The sequence below is a fragment of the Ursus maritimus genome, unplaced genomic scaffold (genome assembly GCF_017311325.1).
Source record: "Ursus maritimus isolate PB19 unplaced genomic scaffold, ASM1731132v1 scaffold_4, whole genome shotgun sequence".
In the NCBI taxonomy this organism is placed as follows: domain Eukaryota; kingdom Metazoa; phylum Chordata; class Mammalia; order Carnivora; family Ursidae; genus Ursus; species Ursus maritimus.
Window position 1 is genome coordinate 3,565,123 of NW_024426552.1, and position 23,351 is coordinate 3,588,473.

General features: G+C 52.0%; 1 protein-coding gene across 2 annotated transcripts in view; it reads right to left on the bottom strand.

Annotated features, from left to right (window-relative positions):
- UBASH3A (ubiquitin associated and SH3 domain containing A) overlaps positions 1-23,351 on the bottom strand; it is a 38,110-nt gene that overhangs the window by 3,690 nt on the left and 11,069 nt on the right. The window contains exons 5-12 of one of the 2 annotated variants that reach the window (XM_008710197.2): positions 22,756-22,925; positions 21,815-22,023; positions 13,342-13,468; positions 9,607-9,706; positions 6,814-6,936; positions 4,841-4,933; positions 2,619-2,763; positions 1,961-2,067 (exon numbers count right to left, since the gene is read on the bottom strand). In XM_008710197.2, coding sequence (XP_008708419.2) covers positions 1,961-2,067; positions 2,619-2,763; positions 4,841-4,933; positions 6,814-6,936; positions 9,607-9,706; positions 13,342-13,468; positions 21,815-22,023; positions 22,756-22,925 — 1,074 coding nt within the window. The remainder of the gene's footprint in view (positions 1-1,960; positions 2,068-2,618; positions 2,764-4,840; positions 4,934-6,813; positions 6,937-9,606; positions 9,707-13,341; positions 13,469-21,814; positions 22,024-22,755; positions 22,926-23,351) is intronic. The other variant, XM_008710198.2, reaches the window with a different exon arrangement.

A 23,351-nucleotide genomic window follows, 5' to 3' on the forward strand; every position in this document is an offset into this window, starting at 1 on the left:
TGGCTCCTAACACGACTGTACATTCTCCACCAGGACCGAAGCCCTGATGTACTTTTCCCGTGTTATTTCCTGTTCATTCCACTCTCGTATCCTCGGCTTCCCAAGTCATGGTGTGGCGCCAGGTGCCGTCTGGGAGGCGGACGCGCACCTTGGACTCTGGCCTATGCTCTCAGCTCGCGGGGAACTTGGGCACGCGGGCTCCAGCCCTCTGAGCTTCAGCGTCACGAGGAGTATGCGGCGGTGACGTCACAGACCGCACAGGAAGGTGAACAGTTGACAGATACCGTCTGTGAAGGGTCCCCTGCCCGGGGACTGGTAGGTGTTGGCTTTTACCCTCCAGCCCACCTGGGCTTTTCATTCCTCCTCCGTGGCTTGCCACACCTGCCGCCCTCCCGCCTTGCTCCCGCTCTCCCCTCTTGGGCCCCGTTTGCCTTCCAAGTCCTGCTTGGCCTGCGGCTCAGGTGCTGTGCCCCGACAGCCTCGCTGCCCGTGCAGCCCCGCGGACGATGGGCTGTGCTCCCTGCAGTGAGCAGCACGTACACGGCGCCCAGCGGGCTCAGGAGCTGATGATGCAGATCTCCATCCCTGTTCCGGAAGGCCTCACCCCTGTCGGAGGGTCCTCGGGGTTGCAGCATCCCGTGGCCTCTGAATTTCAGCTCAGGGCAGAAGCTTGAAGTGAACAGCTGGAAAGCGGCGGGCTGAGGATGGACCCCGGTTGGGCCGTGGAAGGCTCTGATGTCGTCTTCCGTCTGTGGGGCTCCGTGCGGTCAGTGTGAAGAACGGGGCTTTGCTGATGCACTAGGTGCCACTAAGGGGCGGTTTGCAAAAGTCCACTTCCCAGGACGCCAGCCAGCCGAATAGGCAACGTCAAGCAGCCTCATGCCGGCCGTGTTTGGGGGGCTGGATAGGCAAGGTTTGGGTGTCTTCCTGCAGGATGTCTGGGAGCGCGTCCCCCTGTGTGCCAGGGACTGTCCGGGGAGGCGGGGTGCTCAGCTCTTCCCCTAGAGCAGGGATGGTCGTCCCCACCAGCAGACATCTCCACTCCGAGTCTCTGGGATGAGGGGTGGAAAGAACCCCGGGTGGGGAAGCGGGTCTGCCAGTCTCTCACCACCTCAGAGACTCAACTTTGTGTAATTCAAAATTCCTAATATTCTGGATGCTGTGCCCCTTTCCCCAACAATAGTCAAACTCCTTGAGGGTAAAGCACGTGCCTCCTTTGCTTAGATTTTCCCCCACGGCGTCTTAGCTGGCGTCTGACACAGGGTGATGTTCAATACACACTTGCTAAATTTAAATGTTGAAAGGCTTAGTTTTTAGCTGTTTACCATGGACATTTTGAGAGAGACCCAGATAGGCGCGAAGGTGGGCCTCACGCGTCCCGGAGCTGCAGCGGTGTGCACTGTCGGAGGGCTCCCCTGCCCTTCCCCCGCCCCCACCAATGTCCTGCCATTTCACACCCCACCTCGGGGCAGCACTGCCACGTGAGGACTTCCTGCCCTTCCACACCCAAGCCGCCACTGTCGCACTAACAGAACCCACTCAATTTCTTAGGCATTTCCACGTTCAGATTCCACATTCGGATTTTTCTAAGGGTCTCAGCCATCTACGTATACAGATGCTTTGTGCCAATCGGCATTCAAACGTGAGCTGACATATGGTTCTTGCATCCTTAGTCTCTTGGGTCCTAGGAAACAGACCTGAGTGGTTTGTGCTGACTCACTGTCCTGGATCCCATTGGCTCTCAGTCTCAGAATTGGGGCTCCCAGGCGGCAGGGGGATGTGTCTATGCACCCCGCTACTGTGGAGGCCGCCATGTAACACTGTTGGTTGGGGTGGGGGGCGGAGGAGGTGGGGGCATTCCTAGGTTCATAAAATGGGCCAGTTTCCACCCCAGGGTAAGACCCCAACCCTCGGGGGGCTGCCCATAGCTGGGGGTGGGTGGGAAGGGGGAGGCACTTACCGTCCCCCGGGCAGGCTCTGATGATCCGTCCCACACTCACCGCACACCTTTCCACATACTCGTCGTAACTCTCAGCCGGCAGGAGGGAGGCGAGGGGAAACGCAGGCCTAAAGGACGAGAGAGAGGACCCCGGCCACGCTGGCCTGCTTGTTGTGTGCTCAGCTAGGGAAGGAGAAGCCCTTCTAAGACGGCCCTGCCGCAGGGTCCACAGCGGTCCACAGCAACCACTGGGCTTCAGTGCCCAACTGTGTAAAGTCAGTTTCAGCAAGACCCCTGCTAACACAGCGAAGCCAGAACCGCACCCTTGGTATGGGCTCCCCCTCGATACCTGGGCAATCCCTGCAGCACACCTCTACCCAGTGATGTCCGGTCACGCTGGCCTGACTTCAGCCAGCTGCCACTAGGGCAGTTTATGGAGAATTACTCCACTCTCTGAGTGACTTTCCACCCCCACCCCGCTCCTCGGCTAACCACCCCCACTTGTCCTCGTTGTGTTCGGAGCTGAGTCCTGTTCTGCTCCCCTGTGACAACCCCGCATTGCAGCGATCTCCCAGAATACAGTCTTTCATACCATCTTCAACAGGTGTCGTGAATGTTTCTTCTTGAACAAGAACTAGAGAAGCTCCCCACCCTGGCAGAACGCGAGAGGACGGCGTACCTATAATCCAGGCTGACGTTGAAATTCGCCTCTTTCAGCTCGTCCAGGGTCATGAGAGTTGGGGTAGCTTTGCCGGACTCCCATTTTGTCCATTCAAAGATCCCAGGTTCCACTCTTATCTTAATTCTTTTCTCCAGTTTGAGCTCTGGATCCCACAGAACACAAGCATTTGTCATCCTCTGTGTCCATTTTGGTTTTATGTAAGTAACTCTCTTCTTACACTTAAACAATACCTTTTAATAATGTGACTTTTTTTCCTGGCAAATATTGATCTGTGATTACTTGTAGCCATGCTAGTTCTGAGTCAAAACCCCTGGGTGGTTGTAGCATATCGGAGGGGTGGTGATGCCCGTCCGTCGGGAAGGGACCAAGGCTGGGAGGCTCACCCTGGGGCTCACCCTGATGGTCCAATACAACTCTACAACCAGACCGGCACCGGGCCTCGGTCCAGAGAGAGCACACTGCATCGGCCAACCCAATGATCCCTGGGAAAGACTGGCCAATCGAGGAGCACATTGGTCACACTGAGGCCCCATCCTGACAAACACCCCAGACGGAGCAGAAGGGGAAGGGCAGGAGAAGCTGTCTCTCAGAACATCTGGACTTCTCCCAGCCACCCCACCCTAGCATTTCACCCCTCAGCTAAGAGAAGACTGTGGCAGAAGTCCGTCTCTGTGAGTGGGGCAGAGAAGACCTGCACGTTTTTGCTGGAAATGGAGCAAACGTCATTAAGCTGAAATGCTGGAAATCAAGTCAATTCTCAAAATGCATCCCAGGTCATGGAAGAGGTCCCTTTGCCAAAGCACGCTTAGGAAAGGGAGTTACATGGTCTAACCCGGCTCCCGGGCTCTCTCCAGCCTGTGCAGGGCCCGTGTCCACTGTGAATAGGTCACGTGAAGGAACAGTAGAAGTTCCCAAATGGGCTTGGCCGCTCCTTCTGTGGAGCCTTCTGGAAGCTGCTGCTCCGTGGGTCCCACTTTGGGAAATAGTCCGTTTGAACAGCCATGGACCCGGCATTGAAATGAAGGACTTAAGGGTAGCAGGTTAGCATCTCAGATGTCAGTCTGGAAACAGACTGGTCATGTTCCAGGACCTAGGAAGATGGCTGAGTGCCCTCCTTTTTCTGAAGCAACACAGGGTTTATAAAGTTGGGACTCTCTCAGGCATCACGAGAACAATAAGGATGTTCTGGATATAGACTAACAGTCCATGAGAGATTGTATGGGAGACACTGATGTTACCGCCACCAGAGAACATTTTGGAGAACTTTTTATTTCACGTCTCCAGCCCAGCCGTTGTTAGAGCCAGCTTTCCGCCTGCTCCTCCATGTCCGCGCCTGCAGGGGAGCCTGGGGCCCAGTCAGCGGGTGGGTCTCAACGTACAATCATGCTCGCTGACCTCAGGGGGCTCTCCATGCTGCCCGGTGGCCATCCTCCGTCTCCCCACTGTGATCTGGCCCCTCTCTCTGATGGGCTTGTCATACCTTCTGTGCATCCTATGACCTCCAGACGGCCCTCCCTTTCATTTTCAGCTGGTGGCCTGACTCCCTCTGTCTCTGAGAAAGCGGAGGCAAGCCCCGTCCCCCACATTTGCACACCTGCTGGGTCTGGGTCCATGTGCTCTGCCCTCTGTCCCATCGCTGTGGAACTTCTGCTTGTGCTCCTGCCCTGTGACCTACACCATGCCCCCTTTCCCCACACAAAGAGGGCAGGGCAGGGGTCCAGCAGGAGATGCAGAACCAAGGCCCCCAAACAGGCTGCCCTTCTCTCGCAGAAGCTGCAAAAGGTTTGCCCGTGGCTTCCTAAGGGACATCAGCCTTTGATGGTGCTGGACAGCTCCCAGCAGTCTATCCCCCTGCCGTGGCAAGAGTCACGGGCTTTGGGCTCAGAAGGGACCATAGCCATTCCCAGCTCTCTGGGTTTCTGAATGCCCCTCCTCAGATTTTTTTTCTTTTTTTCTTTTTTTAAACACATAGTGGATGTAGGCCAAAGGTGGGCAGTGTGATGATAGGCTCCTGGGTTACAATCCTGATATTCCAGAAATGTTGGTGGGCTCAGTGCCTGCTTATAGCTCTTGGAGGGCTGCTCCATGACTGTCTTACACCTTACATGGCCATTCATCACCTCTCATCCAATTCTTACCCCCTGCCCACTTCCCTCTCCCCTTGGAGAATAACCATGAGGTCAAGGCTATATGAGGAGCTCACTGCGGTTCTCACCGACCTTCCAGGATGTGTCTGGCCGTCTGCACACAGCGGAGGGCTGGGGAGGTGAAGACGGAGGTGACTCTGATGCCACTCTCCAGTAGTGCTTCCCCTGGAAAACAGCAGGTGGAAAAACGCCTCTTCATAATTGTAGCCTCCATTGGGTGTCTCACTACCTGAGGGGGGCAGGGTCTTCAATGGCCCCAAGATTCCCACCCCCTGGTGCACCCGCCTGTGTCACCCCCTTGAGTGTGGCCGGAAGCTGTGATGATGTGAGTTGGCGCTCCTGGGACTCTGTCGTCATACGGCAGAAGGGGATTATTTCAGGTAGACCTGACCATTCAGGTGAGCCCATTGAAAGCAGAGATTTTTCTCTGATGGTCACAGAAAAGAAGTCAGAGAGATTCAAAAGTATGGGGACTCGAGGAGTGCCTGGTGGGCTTAGTTGGTTAAGAGTCCGACTCTTAGTTTTGGCTCAGGTCGTGATCTCAGGGTTATAAGATCGAGCCCCACCCATGTTGGACTCCACACTGAACATGGAGCCTGCTTAAGATTTTTTCTCTCCCCCTCCCTCTGTCCCCACACCCTCTCCTGCTTGCTCTCTCTCTCTCAAAGAAAAAAAAAAAGTACAGTATTCAACATGCAAGAGATTCCCTACTGCTGGCTTTAGAGATGGAAGGGACCACGTGGCAGGGAACATGGGGGTGCTGGGAGCTGAGCGCAGCCCTTTTCTGATAGCCAGCAAGGGAATGAGGACTTCAGTCCTACAACCTCAGGGAATAGAATCCCCCCAACAGGCATCGGGAGAAACGGGAACTGCTTCCAAGAGGCTCCAGACAGGAGCTCAGCCCAGCTGACACCTGGCTTTCAGGCTGTGAGATCCTGAGCAGAGAACCCAGCCACGCCGTGCCCAAGCTTCCGTCCTATGGAGCCGTGAGCTGACAGGTGTGTGCCGTTTTAAGGGCGCAGTCATCTGTGCTGCAGCAACGGGGAACTCGAGGCTACCCGAGGCTCGTGGGAGGACAAGCCTGGAGAGCCTTTGCCTCTCACACAACCAGAGGACTTAGTCCTTGGGAAAGAGGGGGATCTTTTCAGTAGGATATATGCACAGTGCCAAAGCCAGTGAGGCTGTCACAGGCTGGATTGTGTCCCCCAAATTCATATGCTGGGGTCCTAACACGTCCTCAAGTGTGACCTTCTTCAGGCATGCTGTCTTCATAATGGTGGTCAAGGTATGATGAGGTCACTGGGGGGTCTCTAGTCTACTCTGACGGTGTCCTTGTAAATGGGGGAGTTTGGACACAGAGACAGCAGGCATAGAGGGATGTGCCTATGTGCCAAGGGGAGGGGCCTGGAGCAGACGCCCTCATGGCCGCAGGAGGAGCTCGGACTTCTGGCTTCCAGAACCGAGAGAGAATGCCTCTGTTGGTGAACACACCCCACATTGGCACTTTGTTATGGCGGCCCCATGTGGAGGCCAACACCTGCCCGCACGGACCCTGAGCTCCTGTAGTTCATACACCTTCCCCAGCTCCCGATTCCACGTTCTGAACTCATTAAAGGAAGACCAGATGAATTCATTGGCTTCTTTTGTTCCCGAAAGTCCATCAGTGGAACCACAACCCCAGACATGAAGCATAAGCCCAAGCTGACAGATTTTGAAACAACATCAAAGAGAAGATGTGTTTTTTTAATTTTTAAAATAACACCCTTAGTGTAGACAGAGGTCGTTGGCTTTTCTCCCCTCTCTTGCTCTTTCCAGGCCTACCATTAGTTCCTTCCGACTTCCCCAACCATCCATCCTGGGTCCAATCTCTGCACTTCCACTCACTAGCTGTGCAATCTTGGGCAACTTACTTAACCTCTCTGTGCCTCAGCATTATCAGCAGAGCGGGGTAATGCTAAAGCTGACCTCAGCGGGCGTGTAGCCCGGGCTCAGTATGCCTGAACGACAATCATTGCTGTGATTATTGTAAGTCTCCCCAAACATACCTGCCATCCTGGACTGGAAAATCCCACACGAAGACAATGGCGGGTCATTTTCGAAGTCTTTGATACCATTGCTCCTTCTGGGCAGACTGTACGGGAAGTTCAGATCTGGCCGGTAGTATTTCCCTAAAGCATAAACAAGCACCGGGCATTCAGGTCCGTCAACTTAGTGCATGTTTAAACCCCCAAGAGCGAGACCCATATCGGAAGCAGGGTTAGCACTTAAGTGGTCAACTGCGTTTTTTCTGGAATGTGCTCTGTGATGTGGATTCAGTTGGAGAGAAATTGCTGCTCTACCGTGCACATGTGTCTTCAAATACAGAAAACACTGGCTTTAGCCTCGGGAAAAAGGAGACCCTCTTGGTCCCCTGATGACCCCTCGCAACGACTCACTCATAAAATCTTCCTGATGAAGAACGGAGCGTCTCCATTACTGACTGGGCTTAACTTGATCAGAATCCCTCGTTGGCATTAATTACGGAGGTGAAATTCTGCCCGTCCCCAGAGCTGACAGTGTGTCCTATTGTCTCTGAGGACGGAGTTCCAGGGGTGCCTGGAAGTCAGGAGGATCTGCGGGGACTCCCCCAACATCCATCTAGAGACTGCGGGGAGTCTGACCTCGAGGTCGACGAGCTGACCGTCTGGTGCAAATCCTGGCACCACGGGTTGCTAGTTTGTGATCAGAGACAACGAACTTAATCTCCCTTATTAGTGAAAGGGGGAAACGACGGAGCTGTTAGAATGAGTCACTGTGATAACACCCAGATCCCGAGGGCCCGGCTCAGGGACGTGGTCTACAAGTGATGGGCTTCATCTCACTCTTGAATTATCAGCCATCCCTGCGGAGGACCCTGTGCCATGTCCACGCCTCACGTCCTCCCAAGCAGCCCCAACCCCTGGCTGCCAGCAGGTTCTAGCAGCCAAGCCGCCCTTCCTGAGACCTGCCGCCCATCTGGGGCAGACCCTGCCACGTGCCCTGCCCGAGAGTGCCAGCCCGGCCCTGCTCACTGCATCCCAGCCCTTCACAAACACAGGGAGGCCACCTGCTACTTCCAATGTCTTGGTTTTTTGGTTCCATCCACGATTTCCCTGAAAGATCGCCCTTGGAACTTCCATCGACAGAGACACTGTGTGAAGAAAGGCTTTCATTAAATGCCAGAATACATGGTGCGTTGGCTAGAAAAGTGGATTTCTTTGTTACTGTTCTTGTTTTTCCCCAAGAGAAGGTCCATTGACTGTGTTGTATTCTCAAAGGCATCTGTGACCCACAAAATGTTCCCCTGCTCCATGTCGGCCTCTTGTCCTCGTTGACACTCCGTCTGTGAGAGGCGGAGAGCAGAGCTCAGAGAAGACAAGGATCTGCAGCAATGTTATGTTCCGATGTGCAGAGCCTACAGACGTGGGGTGACCTGGCCAGTGCCACTGAGAAATGAGGGGCCGTGCGAGGTGTGGGTACTTGGCCCAGAAGTGAGCCGAAATGAAGAGGGTCAGAGGAGAGGCTGGCAGCTCCCCAAACACCCTACTGTAATGCAGGAAACCTCACAATATGCAGAATTCGGGCAAATTAGACTGTCGGTGGTCACTGTAGGGCCACTTTGCCTGGTGCAAAGAGCCACCAGGAGACTCCTTCAAGCTGGGACTCTCCAGCGCCTTAAAGTACTTTCCCTTGTAGGTGACCCGGTCTCTTGCCTGGATGACCAATATTCTTCCTCTTTCCACGCTGTCCCATCACTGTTCTCAGAGCTGGTTGTTTTGTGTTGGTCCCACCACCGCCGCACGCACGCTGACTCCAGGTGCCGTTTCGGCCTGCGGTTTCGATCATTGTTGTCTTACCAGAACCGTTCTTCTAACCGCATGTGTCAACGCCAGTTCATCCTCATAGCTACCGACCATCCTGTCGCTTCTCTCCTGAGCCTTTGTGTCTCTGATCGATCTTGTTTTAGAGAGACAACCACAGCATCACCTCCGTGGGTCCTTGCAAATACGTTTGGTCATGACGTAATCCGCTCAGAATTTTCCTGCTGTGTGCTGATCCCCTGCCAATGGTCTTTCCTAAGCATTTCCCCCTCTTCTCAGCCTGCAGGGCTCGGGGAGGAATTCCGAAAGAGCTTAGCTTGCCCAGCTACTCTGAATCTACGTTCATTCAGTATCTTCCTTTATACAGTCAGTCATCCGTGGCTTAGAAATCGTGGCGTGCTGGGCTTCCCGTTAAGGGGCGCTCGCTGGTGCAGGTGTGGGTCATCGGTAGAGACTGCTGGTGGGTGTGCTGGATTTACAAGCACTGTGCTTAGCTCTTGGCATCCAGGGGGGCTAACTCGGGGGAAGCGAGATGCATGTTCAAAATCCGTCCATCGGTTGAGTAACACAGTTAAACATGGTAGGGAAATGACCACAGTGGTGAAGCTTAGCTCAGAAGGATACAGCATGAGACAGGGTTGTGCCAGCAGCTGAGGCTTCAGAGACCGCAGGGCACAGAGACCTCGGTGCTCTCAAATCAATGCTGGTCGCTAACCAACTACCATACGTATGCGTCCAGAAGAACGATGACTGTCCACGTGTCACACCAGCAGGTAGCCACTCCTCTGTCTTCCACACAGCCTTTGAGGTGAGCTGCACACTCAGGGCATGTGTATCACGCCCACGGAGAAAGACGTAGCCCGTACCCCTCCCGTCTATGCTGTCTCTACACAGCCGCTCTCAAGAGTGGGGTGCAGGAGACCGGCTCAGGAGGCCGAGCAGGGGTGTCATTAGTTAGATCTGTTTTCTGGGGTTTGAATCTGCCAGGACGTTACCTACCATCCGGAGTGGAGCACTGCTGCAGCCAGGACTTCCCGAAGATCTGATCGACTCTCTCGCCGTGGCGTACCACCAAAACACTCCTCCTCGCTATTGTGGCCTGGCGTGGTGGAAAGAAGGACACGTGCATTTTTACATGTGCTGTCTTAGACTTGCTCAATGGGCGCCGCCCCTCGCCATCCCACAGGTGGCCTAGAAGCAGGATCGCTTCCTTCCCTCCTCACGGGCTACAGCCCATTTCACCAAAGTCATTGCAATGAAAGAAGATTAGGAATTGCAGGTGGAAATCTCTTTAATTTCTATCAACTTTTTATTTCCTGGGCCTGTGACACTAGCAAGGAAATGAAAAGCAATAGGAACAGCCCATACCATAGAAAGCACCTTGACTTTTCTGCCTTTCTGTTTCTTCCAAGTCCTTGCCCTGTCCTAGTCCCACCAGATGGCTGTAACAGAACCCCCCAGTCTGGGGGCTCATAAAAAATAGACATTTATTTCTCACAGTACTGAAGGCGGGAAATCTGAGATCAGGGTGCCCACATGATAGGGCGGGGGCCCTCTTCTGGATCAACTTCTTGCCGGGTCCTCACAGGGTGGAAGAGGCAAGGGAGCTCCGTGCGGTCCCTTGTATAAGGGCACTAATCCCGTCATGGTCCACTCTCCTGACCTCACTACCTCCTAGAGCCCCCACCTCGTAATGTTAGTACATTGGTGGTTAGGATTTCAACAAATGAATTTTGGGGGGACACAAAGATTCAGACCAGAGCATCCCTCCGTAGTGACTTCTTAGGACATTTTCTATATCCACACATATATATTATCATATAACAGATATTACATATTTCCTCTCTATGTAGATACTGCTGCTGGTATCCCTGAGGCCCAGCATATTGGGAGCATGTGTGTCAGAGGCTGGGACACAGGCTTCAGTTCACAGACTCCCCACTTAGGGAGCTTCGGATCGCATCGGGACCAAGGGGCAAACATGGAAAGGTGAGTCACAGAAGAGGAAGAGGTGCAGAGCTGACAGCACCTGTCACAGGAGGTGGGCTGGGGGACTCCAGGGCAGACATGGAACTTGGTCATGTCCAGAGCTAAGATCACCGGGGATGGACGGGCCAAGGTCACCAAGATGGACAGGCCGAGGTCACTGGGATGGCTGGCATGGGAAGGGCATCTGGGCAGCAGGTGGCTGTAGCTGCCGGTCTGCTTGTCCTTGCCCAGCTCCTTTTCCCTAAGCAGATCTTTCCTCCCGCTCCCCATTTTTAGCCTCACAGTTCTTTGAGGCTGGGCTTAAGGGTGAAAACGAAGGAGCTGATATTTTGTGTGCTTTTGCTGCTGAGTGGGGTAAGGAAGGGAGGTGGCAAGCCGTGGCCCTCCTCAGCATGGAGCCACATCATAAGCCCCAGCCCCACTCTGATCTCCCCTAAACCCTAGAGAGGAAAACGCAGATAAGTTGGACACCCAGCACGCTGGAGGGGCAGTGACGCCCCTGGACCCCAGCCGATGCCACCGACCGTTCCCTTTCAGATTTGATTCTGCTAATAGTGTGGAGCCCTGAGCGTCGGCACCAGCGGCCTGCATCCTCCAGCGCTCCTCTGAGTTTGTCAGCGGGATCAAGTGCAACCGTGTGTTGGGAAGCGCTGAGAGCATGCTGAGACCCTCACGGTATGCGTGGGGGCAGTGTCACAGGCAGCTCCTGCCGGGCCCTCCCGTCTCTCGTGGAGTCCACAGCCATGTGGGCGATGCAGAAGTCTCCAGGGGCTCAACGCACTGGCCCCTCCTGGCGGGTCTGCCTGCATTCCGATATGTGCGTGAAATGTGGTGCTTGTGAGCCCGTGGGACCTTCCAAGCCTCCAGGTGCAGTTTCTTAGGGCCTTGGGGCCGATTTTCCACAACGGACACATGATCAAGGCAAAGCAAACATTAGGATGGTCTCTTAATACAGCACACAGATGTCTGGCGCTGGAGGCAAATGCACCAGGGCCGAGCTCCAAGGGAAGTTTGTCTTGTTGTCTTAGAATTGCGAAGTATGGTTGATGCTTACTGACGCCAGGATGCCTTCCCCAGGACAATGAATATTAAAATATCTCATCCCCTGCCGCTGTCGAGGGCTGATCTGTAGGCAGATTGCAAGACACACGTGGGCTCCCAGCCTTAGTCTGCTTACTGACATTCTCCACGTACTGTCCGATTCATTGGGCTGAGATTTTGAATTTAGAGCATTTTCTTCCCTGGAGGAGCTGAGAGGTTTGAACTTTGAAATGCAGAGCTTTGCAACAGGAATATTCAGATAAAGCCCAAGGTCCTCGGGGAGTGGAATGGCCCTGTTCCCAGGGCCTTAGGGGACACCAGGACTGCAATGCCTCTTTAGACAAGAGGGACCCGGGGCTGTTACAGCAAAACATCACCACCAACTTAAAGCAAAGACATGGGTTCGCCCACAGTTTGGAGGCTAGAATTCCAAAGTCACCGTGTCAGCAGGGCCACTTCCTGTGAGGTTCTGAGGAGGGATCCTTCCGGGCTTTCTCAGCTCCTGGAGCCCCAGCAGTCCTCAGCCTTGGCTGAGACACTCCGGTCTCTGCCCCGACGCTCACATGGCCTCCTCCTCTCTGCATCTGTGGTCTCTCCTCTTCCCTGTGGATCAGACACCCTGTTTGTCTCTCCTAGCGGCAGCTGTGATTGGCTTTAGGGCCCATGGGATTCTCCCCTTCAAGACCTTTAGCTCAGCTCTCAGGCAAAGACACTTCGTCCTTGTAAGAGAACACTTGCAAGTTCCAGGGACCAGAACCTCGTATCTTTGAGGCCATTCTTCAGCCTACTAGCATCCGTGTATCAAGGCTGATGCCACAATCTTCTTTTCCTACCGCATGGAGGGGCGAGCTCAGACCAGGGGAGGCGGGTCCGGCTCGCAGAGAGATGTCTGCGAGGCTTTCACCCATTTAAAGCTGCAGGGAGTTCAGATGAAGGCCGAGCTATGAGCTGACCCTTCCATTCCAGCTTCCTGTCCTCCATCTGGAGAGGGGGCATGGCCTCAGGGAGCCCCATTTCAGTCCATGCCTGGTCTCCAGCATCCCACTAAGGCGGCTGAGTCCAGCCTCCACTGTGCCCTCCAGAGACTGGGCAGTCTGGGTAGGGAGCTCCGTTTTCGTCTGTCTCTGGCTCCCGGTCGCCAGCTGCTCTGCCTGGCTCTTCCCTCTGACTGAAGGCCTGTCTAAAGGGGATGCTCTGTGGCCTTCCCAGTGCCCAGCACCCTGTGCTCAGCCCTTGTCTGGACCCAGCCCACCAAGTACCAGCCCCCTTCTCTCTCCCAGCACTGACCTGAAAGACCCCCATCTTCTGGGGCCCTGGGGGAGGTGACTTTTTCAGGGTCACACAGTGCGCTGATGAGATAATTGGTGTAAGAGTCTGGGACTCTGGGCAGGGCTGTGTCCCCGCATCTTCCCTGCCCCATGTCCTGGCGCCATGACCAACTGAGTTACAGACCCGTGCTGCATGTTCTCGCAACGTCCAGAAGGCTGCCTTCAGGGGCTCACAGCCTGGCTCACAGCTATGGGGCGTCCACCCCTCTGCCCTGGGGTGGATGGAGTGCGCGGCCAGTGTCTCAGCACCGCAGGGCGGAGCCTCCTGCCGAGCCACCCGGCTCTGTGGCTGTGCCTGAGGGGCCGAGCCTACCACAGAGTTAATACAAAGTGTGGCTTCCCTTCGCTCATCTTATAAACCAGGGAATTCTGTCACCTGTAAAGCCTGGATGCTGCTAATGTCCCTTGGCGTCTGTGAAGGGTGAAGTTCCCCGTTTCGTCGGCTGCTGGCCTCACCATCCTTTCTGGAGATCAGGTCCATGGCCAGGCTGAAGGTGTAGGTCCTGCGGGAGAAGAAACGAGTGTGCTTTTATCATGAAGACATTGGGAAGCAGCTGTCTGCATCTGGTCATGCACGTGCGTGGGGACGCCCGTGACAAGATGGGCAGGGAAGGTTTTTGTTGAGGACGAAACACAACCGTGTATTCAAAGAGCCTGGTGCTCAGCACAGAACAAATCCCAAGTAAATCCCGTTATGGGCTCCACCGTGTCCCCTTGACATTTAGAGTCCTGACCCCCAGCACCTCAGAGTATGACTTTATTGGAAACAGGATCTTTAAAGAGGTGATTAAGGTAAAATGAGGCCGGTAGGTTGGCCCAATTCTATCTTATAAGAAGAGACTAGGAGGAACAGAGAAACACCAAGGAAGGTGGCCGTCTACACATCTGGAGAAGCCAGTCCTGCCTACACCCTGATCTTGGACTTGCAGCCTGTGACCGTGAAAGAAGAGATGTCTGCTGTTTAAGCCCCCAGGCTGGCGTACGTGGTAGGAGTCCCAGGCAAACTAGTGCACCATGCACATAGATTCACCTTCTAAAATAGCCAAAGGTGTGAAGATAGATGTGAATGGAATGCAAGAATGAATGAGCAGTCAAGAGACACATTAAGATCTAGGGAAACACATGGGAAAGGGCTGGGTGTGTTTACTGGGAGGGTGGGTAAAACAGGACCCGAGGGGTTGCAGGTGGTGAGGAAACTGCCACCTGTCTAAGGAACCAAGAAAGATGCTGTGAGGTGGGCACACATTCAGGAGGCCTGGGGAGGATAGGGGGAGAAGATCACAGCTAACTAGAGTCGTGTGAACTCCAGCTAACTAGAGGAGGGTCGAGTGTGTCTGGAAGGAACAGGCGGAGGGGCCAGAGGAGAAGAGTGAATGGTCACTTACATCCTCCAAGAACAAACAAATGGCCAAGTTCCCCAGGGGAAACTCACTTTATGAAAGGGGAGATCATCTTTATAAATTCTATTTTAAGATGATCTATAATCAACAACCAAAAACCAAACAATCTGATTAAAAATGGGCAGAAGACATGAACAGACATTTGTCCAAAGAAGACATCCAGATGCCAACAGACACGTGAAAAGATGGTCCACGTCACTCGGCATCAGGGAAACGCAGACCAAAACTACAGTGAGATCCCACATCACACTTGTCGGATGGTTAAAATCAAACACAAGAAACAACAGATGTTGGTGAGGATGTGGAGAAAAAGGAGCCCTCGTGCACTGCTGGTGGGAATGCAAGCTGGTGCAGCCACTCTGGGAAACAGTAGGGAGGTTCCTCAGAAAGTTAAAAATAGAACTATCCTACCACCCAGCAGTTGACTACTAGGGATTGACCCAAAGGATACAAGCATTCTGATTCAGAGCGGCCCATGCCTCCCGATGGTCATAGCAGCAGTATTTACAATAGCAAAGATATGGAAACGACCCAAGTGTCCATCGACTGATGAACGGATAAAGAAGATGTGGTATTTACACACGACAGAATATTACTCAGCCATAAAAAAGAACAAAATCTTGCCATTTGCAGTGACATAGATGGAGCCACAGAGTATTATTCTGAATGAAATAAGTCAGAGAAAGACAATTACTATATGATCTCACTCATATGTGGAATTTAAGAAACAAAACAAACAAGCAAAGAGAAAAAGAGAGACAAACCAAGGAAAAAATTTTTTTGAAAAGACTTCATTTATTTATTTGTCAGAGAGAGAGAGAGAGAGCACAAGCAGGGGAAGCAGCAGACAGAAGGAGAAGCAGGCTCCCTGCTGAGCAAGGAGCCTGCTGTGGGGCTCAATCCCAGTACCTGAGCCGAAGGCAGATGCTTAACCAACTGAGCCACCCAGGCGCCCAGAAAAAGACTCTTAACAACAGAGAACAAACTGAAGGTCACCAGAGGGGAGGTGGGTAAGGGAATGGGTTAAATGGGGGATGGGGATTAAAGAGTACACTTATCATGATGAAAAAATAAATAACTACACAAAAAATTTTAAAAATCTACAGAGCAGAGAAAAGGAGCAGTAGCTAAAAAGGGAAACAAAAAAGGGTTTGTGCTTGAGTTTGTTTTTAAGATAACTACATGTTTGAGCATCTGGTTGGCTCAATCAGTTGGGTGTCTGCCTTCAGCTCAGGTCATGATCTCAGGGTCCTGGGATTGAGCCCCACATCAGGCTCTCTGCTCAGTGGGGAGTCTGCTTCTCCTTCTCCCTCTGCTCGTGCTCTCTCTTTCTCTCATTTGCTCACTCTCTCTCTCAAATAAATAATAAAATCTTAAAAAAAAAGATAACCACATGTTTGTTTGCTGGTGGGAATGATGGGGGAGAGTCTCAGGAATGCCAGGTGGTGCTGGTGTGGTGCCCTTGGAGGGCATGGGATGCCCGGGTGTGGGGCACTGTGGATCAGCACCCCTGGGCGGGAGCTCGGACCTCACAGCACAGTCTGATGGGGGAGAAGGACACGTGGGCCAAAGCTGCAGGTGGGTGGCCTGGTGGCTAGAGCTGGTGGACACTCTTCTGATTGTTCACCTGCCGCATTGGACAGGAGTGAAGAATCCAGCAGGTGGCCTCTTGATGAAGTGAAAACGTCAGACACAAATCTCCTGGAGGACAGAAGCACCCGGGCCACAGCTGGCATGGCCACGGAGGAACAGAAGGGGGAGGTAATGGGCTGACGCTCACCAGGGTGACTGGTAAGGATGCACCGCCCTCACTCCTGTGTTCTGAAGAGCATTGTTCTCCTCTTGCTCTTCCTACTGAAGTCTACTTTATGGTTTTTAACACCCGGAAGCCTTAAATTCCAAGCATTTAATAGTCACTATTAAAGATTGATTGCCAAGTGTCTGATGAAGACTCCTTCTGCCACGTCAATGTTTCCAAAGCTCTCCTCAGTCCAGAAATCAGAAATAAGTTCACTTGAGTGCCTTCTACTTTATATGATTTTCTGTTTCCATTTAATTCTTGGCTTTGAGTTCCATGTGTGAGGGGAGGCCATATAAAATGCCATTCATTTTACACCCTTTTCTCTCTTTCTGATGCCTCAGCAGGTATGAGGAGGCCAGGCCTCCCGCTCTGGTATCTGTTCCACTCCATGGATCTACTTTTCCTCTTTCTCTCAAGCCAGGACCATATCGTCGGTTAATAGCAGGTTTTTAATATCTGTAGGGTAACTATTTCCTCTCGTTATGTTTATTTTTCAAATTTTTCTCAGTTCCTCTCCTGTTTATTCTTCCAGATACACTTTTCAACCACTCCCATTGGGAATGATCCCATTGGGATTTTTCCTGGAATTTCATTAAACCTGAAGGTTCAATGAATCCAGAAGGAATCGATACATTCAAGATTCATCTTCCTCAATCATGAACGTGGTGTGTTTCTACGTCCTCAGCCCGTGTGTGAATGTTAGCATATCTTCCGCAGACACTTCATGTCCTGGATTCTCCCACAACTACCGCTACCCCCACGTGTCCATGCTGAGACCTGACCAGGGAGCGTTTGCCCTGCACCCCAGCCTCTGGCCACCAGCCTTCCACAGCCACCGCCACCACCTCATGACCCGGACCGTTCATGCCTGCGTGGTGTTTCAATTTGGTGAAGGCACTTCTCAAAATGTCTGCGAGTTGTACCTTCTCTTTTCAGATTGTTGCCCCTTCTGTGCTGTGCCGGAAACTCCCATTGGCGGGATCCAGCTCAAGTAGACTTCCTTTGCTCACATACTCTCATTGTCAGAGGCCAGCTCCCAAGAGGCATGGGCTTTTGTTGGCCATAAGTGGACTGGGAACAATGGAGTCCATGTCCAAACCGTTGACATTTCCCTCCTCCCATAGAGGAGGCCCTATTTACAGTTTCCTATTGTCAAAGGAAATGGCAGTGGGTTTCCTCTTCCTGAGGATGAGGGGGGGCCCACGCCCTGCTCGAGCCTCCCCACGCATGCAACAGAGCCTCCTTATCTATAAATAGCATCTGTGAGGTCTACAGTTGGAGAGAAAACCAAATTGTTTCTTCGCTTTTCTTTCAAATGAAATACAATCAATATTACAATGAGAGGAGAAAGGAAAGCACTTAACATTTAAATATTTCTGCTTTTCTCTTGGGAGAACTACTTAATGGTCAACTTACACCACGGAGTAGATGGGTTCAAATTCTCCCTGGCTTTTAAAAGGGGCATAGCTGCAGTCGGTGGGGCTGTATGGTCCACATCCCCATATTAGATTCCTGGGGGAGCCATAACAAGGCACCCCAGACTGGGCGGCTGAAAGAACATTTATTGTCCCCATCCTGGAGTCTGAGTTCTGAGATCCAGGAGTGGGCAAGGCTGGCTTCTCCCGAGGCCTCTCTCCCGAGTGTGTGGACTCCGTCCTCCCACTATGTCCTCACGTGGTTTCCCTCTGTGCGTGTCTGTGTCTTGATCTTCTCTCATAGGGACACGGGTCAGATTGCATGGGGGCCACTCTAGCGACCTCATTCTTCCTTAATCTCCTCTGTAGAGACCCCATCTCTACAGTCACATTCTGGGGTGCTGGAGGCCAGGACTTCAAATAGGAATCTGAGGCAGACAGAATTCAGCCCATGACGGCACCTTTATTACGTCTGAGGTACTTGCCACCAGCTCACTCTGTGGTTTTGGAAATTACTGGACGGGTATGGCTTCAGTGTTGAAAGCCTTCTCATCTTGGCCAGAAGACAAACTGTTCTCTAAGCTGTAACGCTCACCGCCTCTCCGCTCCTTGTTCTAGAGTATGTCTCATACGTTCTTCTGCGTGGAGTGTTGAGAGTCACTGTGATTCACGAAGGCACTCCCTCATCGTATCACGCTGGTCACCTCTCATCTTCTTCAAGGTCACAGACAGGTTTGGGGGTAAGATTTTGTCGTGCAGTGAATCCAAAGACTCCCGGAACCATTGCAAAAAGGCCGAAGTTGATTTGGTTTTGTGCTGATGGGCTGTGGACGCTTCAGTGGCCGAGCAGAACAGCAGAGCTGCAAACTCAAAGGTGTCCTGTGGCAGGGAGGGGCTGCTCCCGGTGCACGTGCACATCTGTCCTTGGGCGCTGGAAGGCCAGTGGGTTGCACATGCCGAATGTCAGTCCTGCAGCCCATGCAGTCGGAGGTATGTACCTGTCTGCCCACGGCAAGCTAGTCTTTGGACGGTGCCACCAGACCACATTCCCTCTACTCAACAGATTAGTGGTGTGTCCAGCCATTCAAGGATTGTCTTCTAATTTAAAAAGCCCTAGGTGTTTAATAAAGTACACTTTAGGCAGTTCTAAAAGCCTCTGCCAGGAGAGCTGAGTCTGATGGCAGTGCTGGCTATCGGCCATAGGGCCCATAATCACACTTCGCAGTTTGTCAGGGTGTCTTGCTGCTCCCCCAGGGAAGACGGGGGTGCTTCCAAAATGTGGCCAGACACCCCACCGGGGAGCCTACTACTTAGTTTTCTCTCTTTTTGTTGCAATTTTTCTTGGTATTTATTAATTCATAAGGGAAACTTGTCTTTAGGAAGAATAGTCCCAGCAATGTCAGGCTTAAAGGCTACAATGGATATGTTGGTCACAGGTGGTTGACGGATTAATTGTGAAGCAAAAAATACCATAGCCACAAACTCGTCTTCTACAGAGCCTTCACTGTGTCGTTCTAGAAACATCTGGGTTTGCCAATTGCTTGGTGGCAGTGAAGCTCTCTCATCCTGAGCGGGGAGTGGAAGACCTACCCCGCCCCTCCTGGAACTCAGTCAGTTGGCGGTGTAACAAGCATCTCCCGATTTCCTTAAAGCATTAATGGGACCTGGTGACGGACAGAGTTGGTTCTCAAGGGAAACATGTGCTTCCCTAACAAGTGCGACGTCATCCAAGCTGTGCTCAGCTCTCCAGGACAGGCGGCTGTATTGGATCAGCTCTGCAGTCCCTTGGGGCACCAATGTGACTTTGTGGTAGCCTACAGGACCCCCAGCCATGTCTACCCTGACAAAATGGTGCTTCTCCCAGATGGCTGGTCTACCGCACCTGGAATGGCTGTGATCATTTCATGGAAACCATGTCCCTTTTTGCATCAGGTATGGGAAGGCAGGGATCTCCCGGCATGCATGGTGTGTGCAACCCCAGCTCTGGATTTGTCTGACTTCTCCTGTTTATTCTCTTTGACTTGATGTCCTCATATTCTTTTCTTTAAATTTAAAATGGGTGAATTTATATTTTGAATAAGTAATGCATATATATGGTTCAAATATTTACAAATCATGGGCGGTAGAGAGCAAAGTCTCCTTCCCAAGTCCTCTTCCTTTTCCCAGCCCCTCCCCCAACCCGGGCACCACTGTTGGAAGTTTCTAGAGATGCTCCTTTCCAGGGAACTTTTAGGCACAGGCGTGCATATAAATACACATCCCACACATACATGTACAGACACTTGTGTTTCACTTTACCCTTCCCCCCAGATAGTTTTGTACTAGCCACAGTGTTCTGCAGCCTGTCTCGGATTTTTTCATATCAGTACATAAATTACTTCCTCGTGACCATTTTTAAACACTGCAAGTATTGCATTGTATGGATGTATCCTAACTTATTTCACCAATACATTATTTTGTAATTTCATGATCTCTTTAACAGACCGTTTCGGTCATGCTGGAAAGCATGCACACGCCTTTTTCCGGTTGTCCAATCAAACGCTGAGCTGCGTGCTGCTCTGCAGGGATTTCGTAGATGCCCTTGAAGTCCCTGGTACGCTGACTTTAAGTTAATGAAAAGGGAGATTATCTGGTGTGGGCCTGACTTACTCAGTGGGAAGGTCTTTAAAAAAGGCTTAGGGCTTCCCTGACCTCAGAGATCCAAGTAGCAGCTGTGTCTGCAACTGCTCTCCCGTCTGCCTGGGGCGTCCTTCCCGATTGTCACACGGACACAAGCACTTCGATCACCATGGTTTCAGTGGTTGTGTTCCCCTCCCCCTCCTTCTGGCCCCAACAGCCACACACGGCACTTCCTTGTAATAAATCCTTAAATACATATGTATATACGTGGTGTGAAACCTATACATATATTACAATATAAAAAGACATAGATACTATTACATTATTAATACATCATTTTTTATATTACTATAAAATATATATTTTATAAATGTATTTATATTATATATGTATACAAGATACACAATAATGTATATAAATTTGTACATGTACTCTCTCTCTCTCTCTCTCTCTCTCTATATATATATAAATTACTATTCTGCTGTTCTGCTTCTCTGGCTAAACCTTAACTGACCCTCAATTTGGTATCAGGAGTGGGGTGCTGCCGGGACAAATCCCTAAAATATAGGAGCAGCTCTGGGACTGAGCAGTGGGTGGAAGTGGGGAGAATTTTGAGAAACTTGATAAAGAAACTACTTTGGACAGACGGTTGGTGGTAATCTGGATGCTGGGGAGAATCAGGAAGGAGCCAGAAACACGTTACAGGCAACTGGAGGAAGGACATGCTTACCATGTAGTGGCAAAAAGTTCAGCAAAATTGCTGGTGGAAAGCAGGACCTATAAACAGTGAAGTTGGTCGTGTAGCTAAGAGTATTTCGAAGCACGGTGTTAAAGGCGTGGCCATTTTCTTCTTGCTGCTGATAGTAACACGTGTGAGGAAGGACATTCATTGAGGGAGGAAAATTAAACGAAAGGAGCCAAGACCTGATGATTTCAAGCAAGCTCAGCCTCTCCAGACGATGCTGGAAGTGCTCAAGTGAAGAGATTCTCCAGCTGAACGTGAAGAAGCCACCGGGAGCCTACGGCTTCTAGGAAATGAGTTCTGCCAACACCACGGGAGCTCAGGAGAGGACCCTGAGCTTCAGAGGAGACCCCAGCCCCGGGCCAAACCTGACCGCAGCCTTGGGAGGCCCCGAGCTGAGTCTCGCCCGGACTCCTGAAGCATGAAAACTAGGAGATAATGAACGTGTGTTGCTTTAGCTGGGCAGTTCACGGTCATCGGCTGTGGAGCAAGAGAAAACTAGTCATGCACCTTCGGACTTCGCAGCTGGCACACTGAGCAGAAGGGGAAATCAAGTCAAGCTGAGGCTCTCTGAGTATGATCTCTTACGTCCATAATAAGGAGGTGGCTTTTTAGTCGTTTTGGGATTATGATCTCAGAAGCCAAATAGAATAATTCACATTTTCTGAACATTATCCTCAGAAAACCATGAATCCACCAAGATAGTAACTGTATACCTGCAGGGATAACGTTGTCAGCACGGAGGAGGCCATTTTTTACCAATGATGGAATGGTCTAGAAGCATACAAATACGGCAACCCCTGTTTTCGGAGGGACATTGTTGGGCACTAATTCGGAGAGAGGTTTGGGCAGCTGTCAGAGGCAGCACTCACCTGTGCTTAACCCAGGTGTCGGACTCGCTGGCTTGCTCCGTGTAGTTCTCAGGTAAGAAGCCCCGGCAGCCCGTCCGCTGGGAGATCCCAATCACCCAGCCCTCGCTGGCTTCCTCCTGCTGAGTGGGGTCCACGAAGATGTGGTCCCCGGGACTTAGTGTCAGCTCGTCTGCGTTTTGAGGCTTGTACTGGAAGAGGGCCCTGAGGGTCTGGAAGAGAGGCAAGTGTTCTCCTGTCTCAAGCAAGGACTTGAAGGGCCCAATGCCTTCGTCTGATGACAGATAGTAGCATTTACCAGAATATGGCACAGAATTCTTGGGAAAGGTTTGGAAATGAATTCTGGTGTCTGTCTATCATCTATCTATCTATCTATCTATCATCTATCTATCTCCGATCACTATTTACTAATCTCCAATATGAAAGATCTTAGAACATAATTAGACTTTCACATCCACCTTCCTTGGCATGAGATTATTTCTAGCTTCTCATACAACATGGAACACGGTGGATTCATTCATGCTGATTCAATGGGTCTGAAAGGGAGCACTGCATACTTTCCATTTAAGCTCATCAACTCACAGGGAGGAAGTCTTGCAATGAGGTTTCACTGAACTCATCATTTAAACAAATTTATAAGCAATACAATATATTCGGAAATTTTTTCAATAGTCCATTTTTTTATTGCCAGAAATGCTACCATTGTTTTTTCAATTTTTTTTGTGTGTCTGCAACTCATATAGAAAAGAATGCTAGTTCCAAATTGCACAAAGGGGAAATGATTTAAAAAAAAATAGTAGACAGTCTTCCTTTTCCAGAAATACCTCCAGAGGAGGGCTCCTGGGGGTCAGTGCTCTGCCGGGTGGGCAACCCTTTGTTCCCGGGGGAGGATCCAGCCCGGGAGGACTGCCCAGGCTGGGGCTCCCACGCCCGGATTCGCTCACCTGGTAGTGCACGAAGCGCATGTCCCGGGAGTAGAGCGCTGCGGTCCACTGGCAGCCGTGGCCTGGGTGGATGGCTCTGGCCAGCTGCTCCAGCGTCCTCTGGTGGTGGGGGTAGAACTTGTGGGCCAGGGTCAGATGCAGCTGCTTGGTGCAAGGCTTCACGGTGCAGTCTGTGACATCAGGGGAACACGAGGATGATGGGCGCTTTAACCCACACTGTTGGCACTGCATTCCCAGGATGGCCACTCACCCGGGACGGCCATGCACCCAGGATGGCCACGCACCCGGATGGCCATGCACCCAGGATGGCCACGCACCTGGGACGGCCATGCACCCAGGATGGCCACGCACCCGGACGGCCACGCACCCAGGCCTGGTGCTGCAAAGCCTTCCTGCACAGCGCCTCCTGCCTCCGCCCACTCCCCCCCGGGTACTGGGGCTGTCTCTGTAAGGCAAGGACCCCCTCCAGGATGTGCCACCTGCAGGCTCTACAAGGAGCAGGAAAGAGGAGGCGGAGAGATATGGGTTGGGGGTGTTCAGAGCCTGTGGATTTGCCAGCTAGTTGCCCAAACAGTTGATTAAAGCGGACGCAGTGA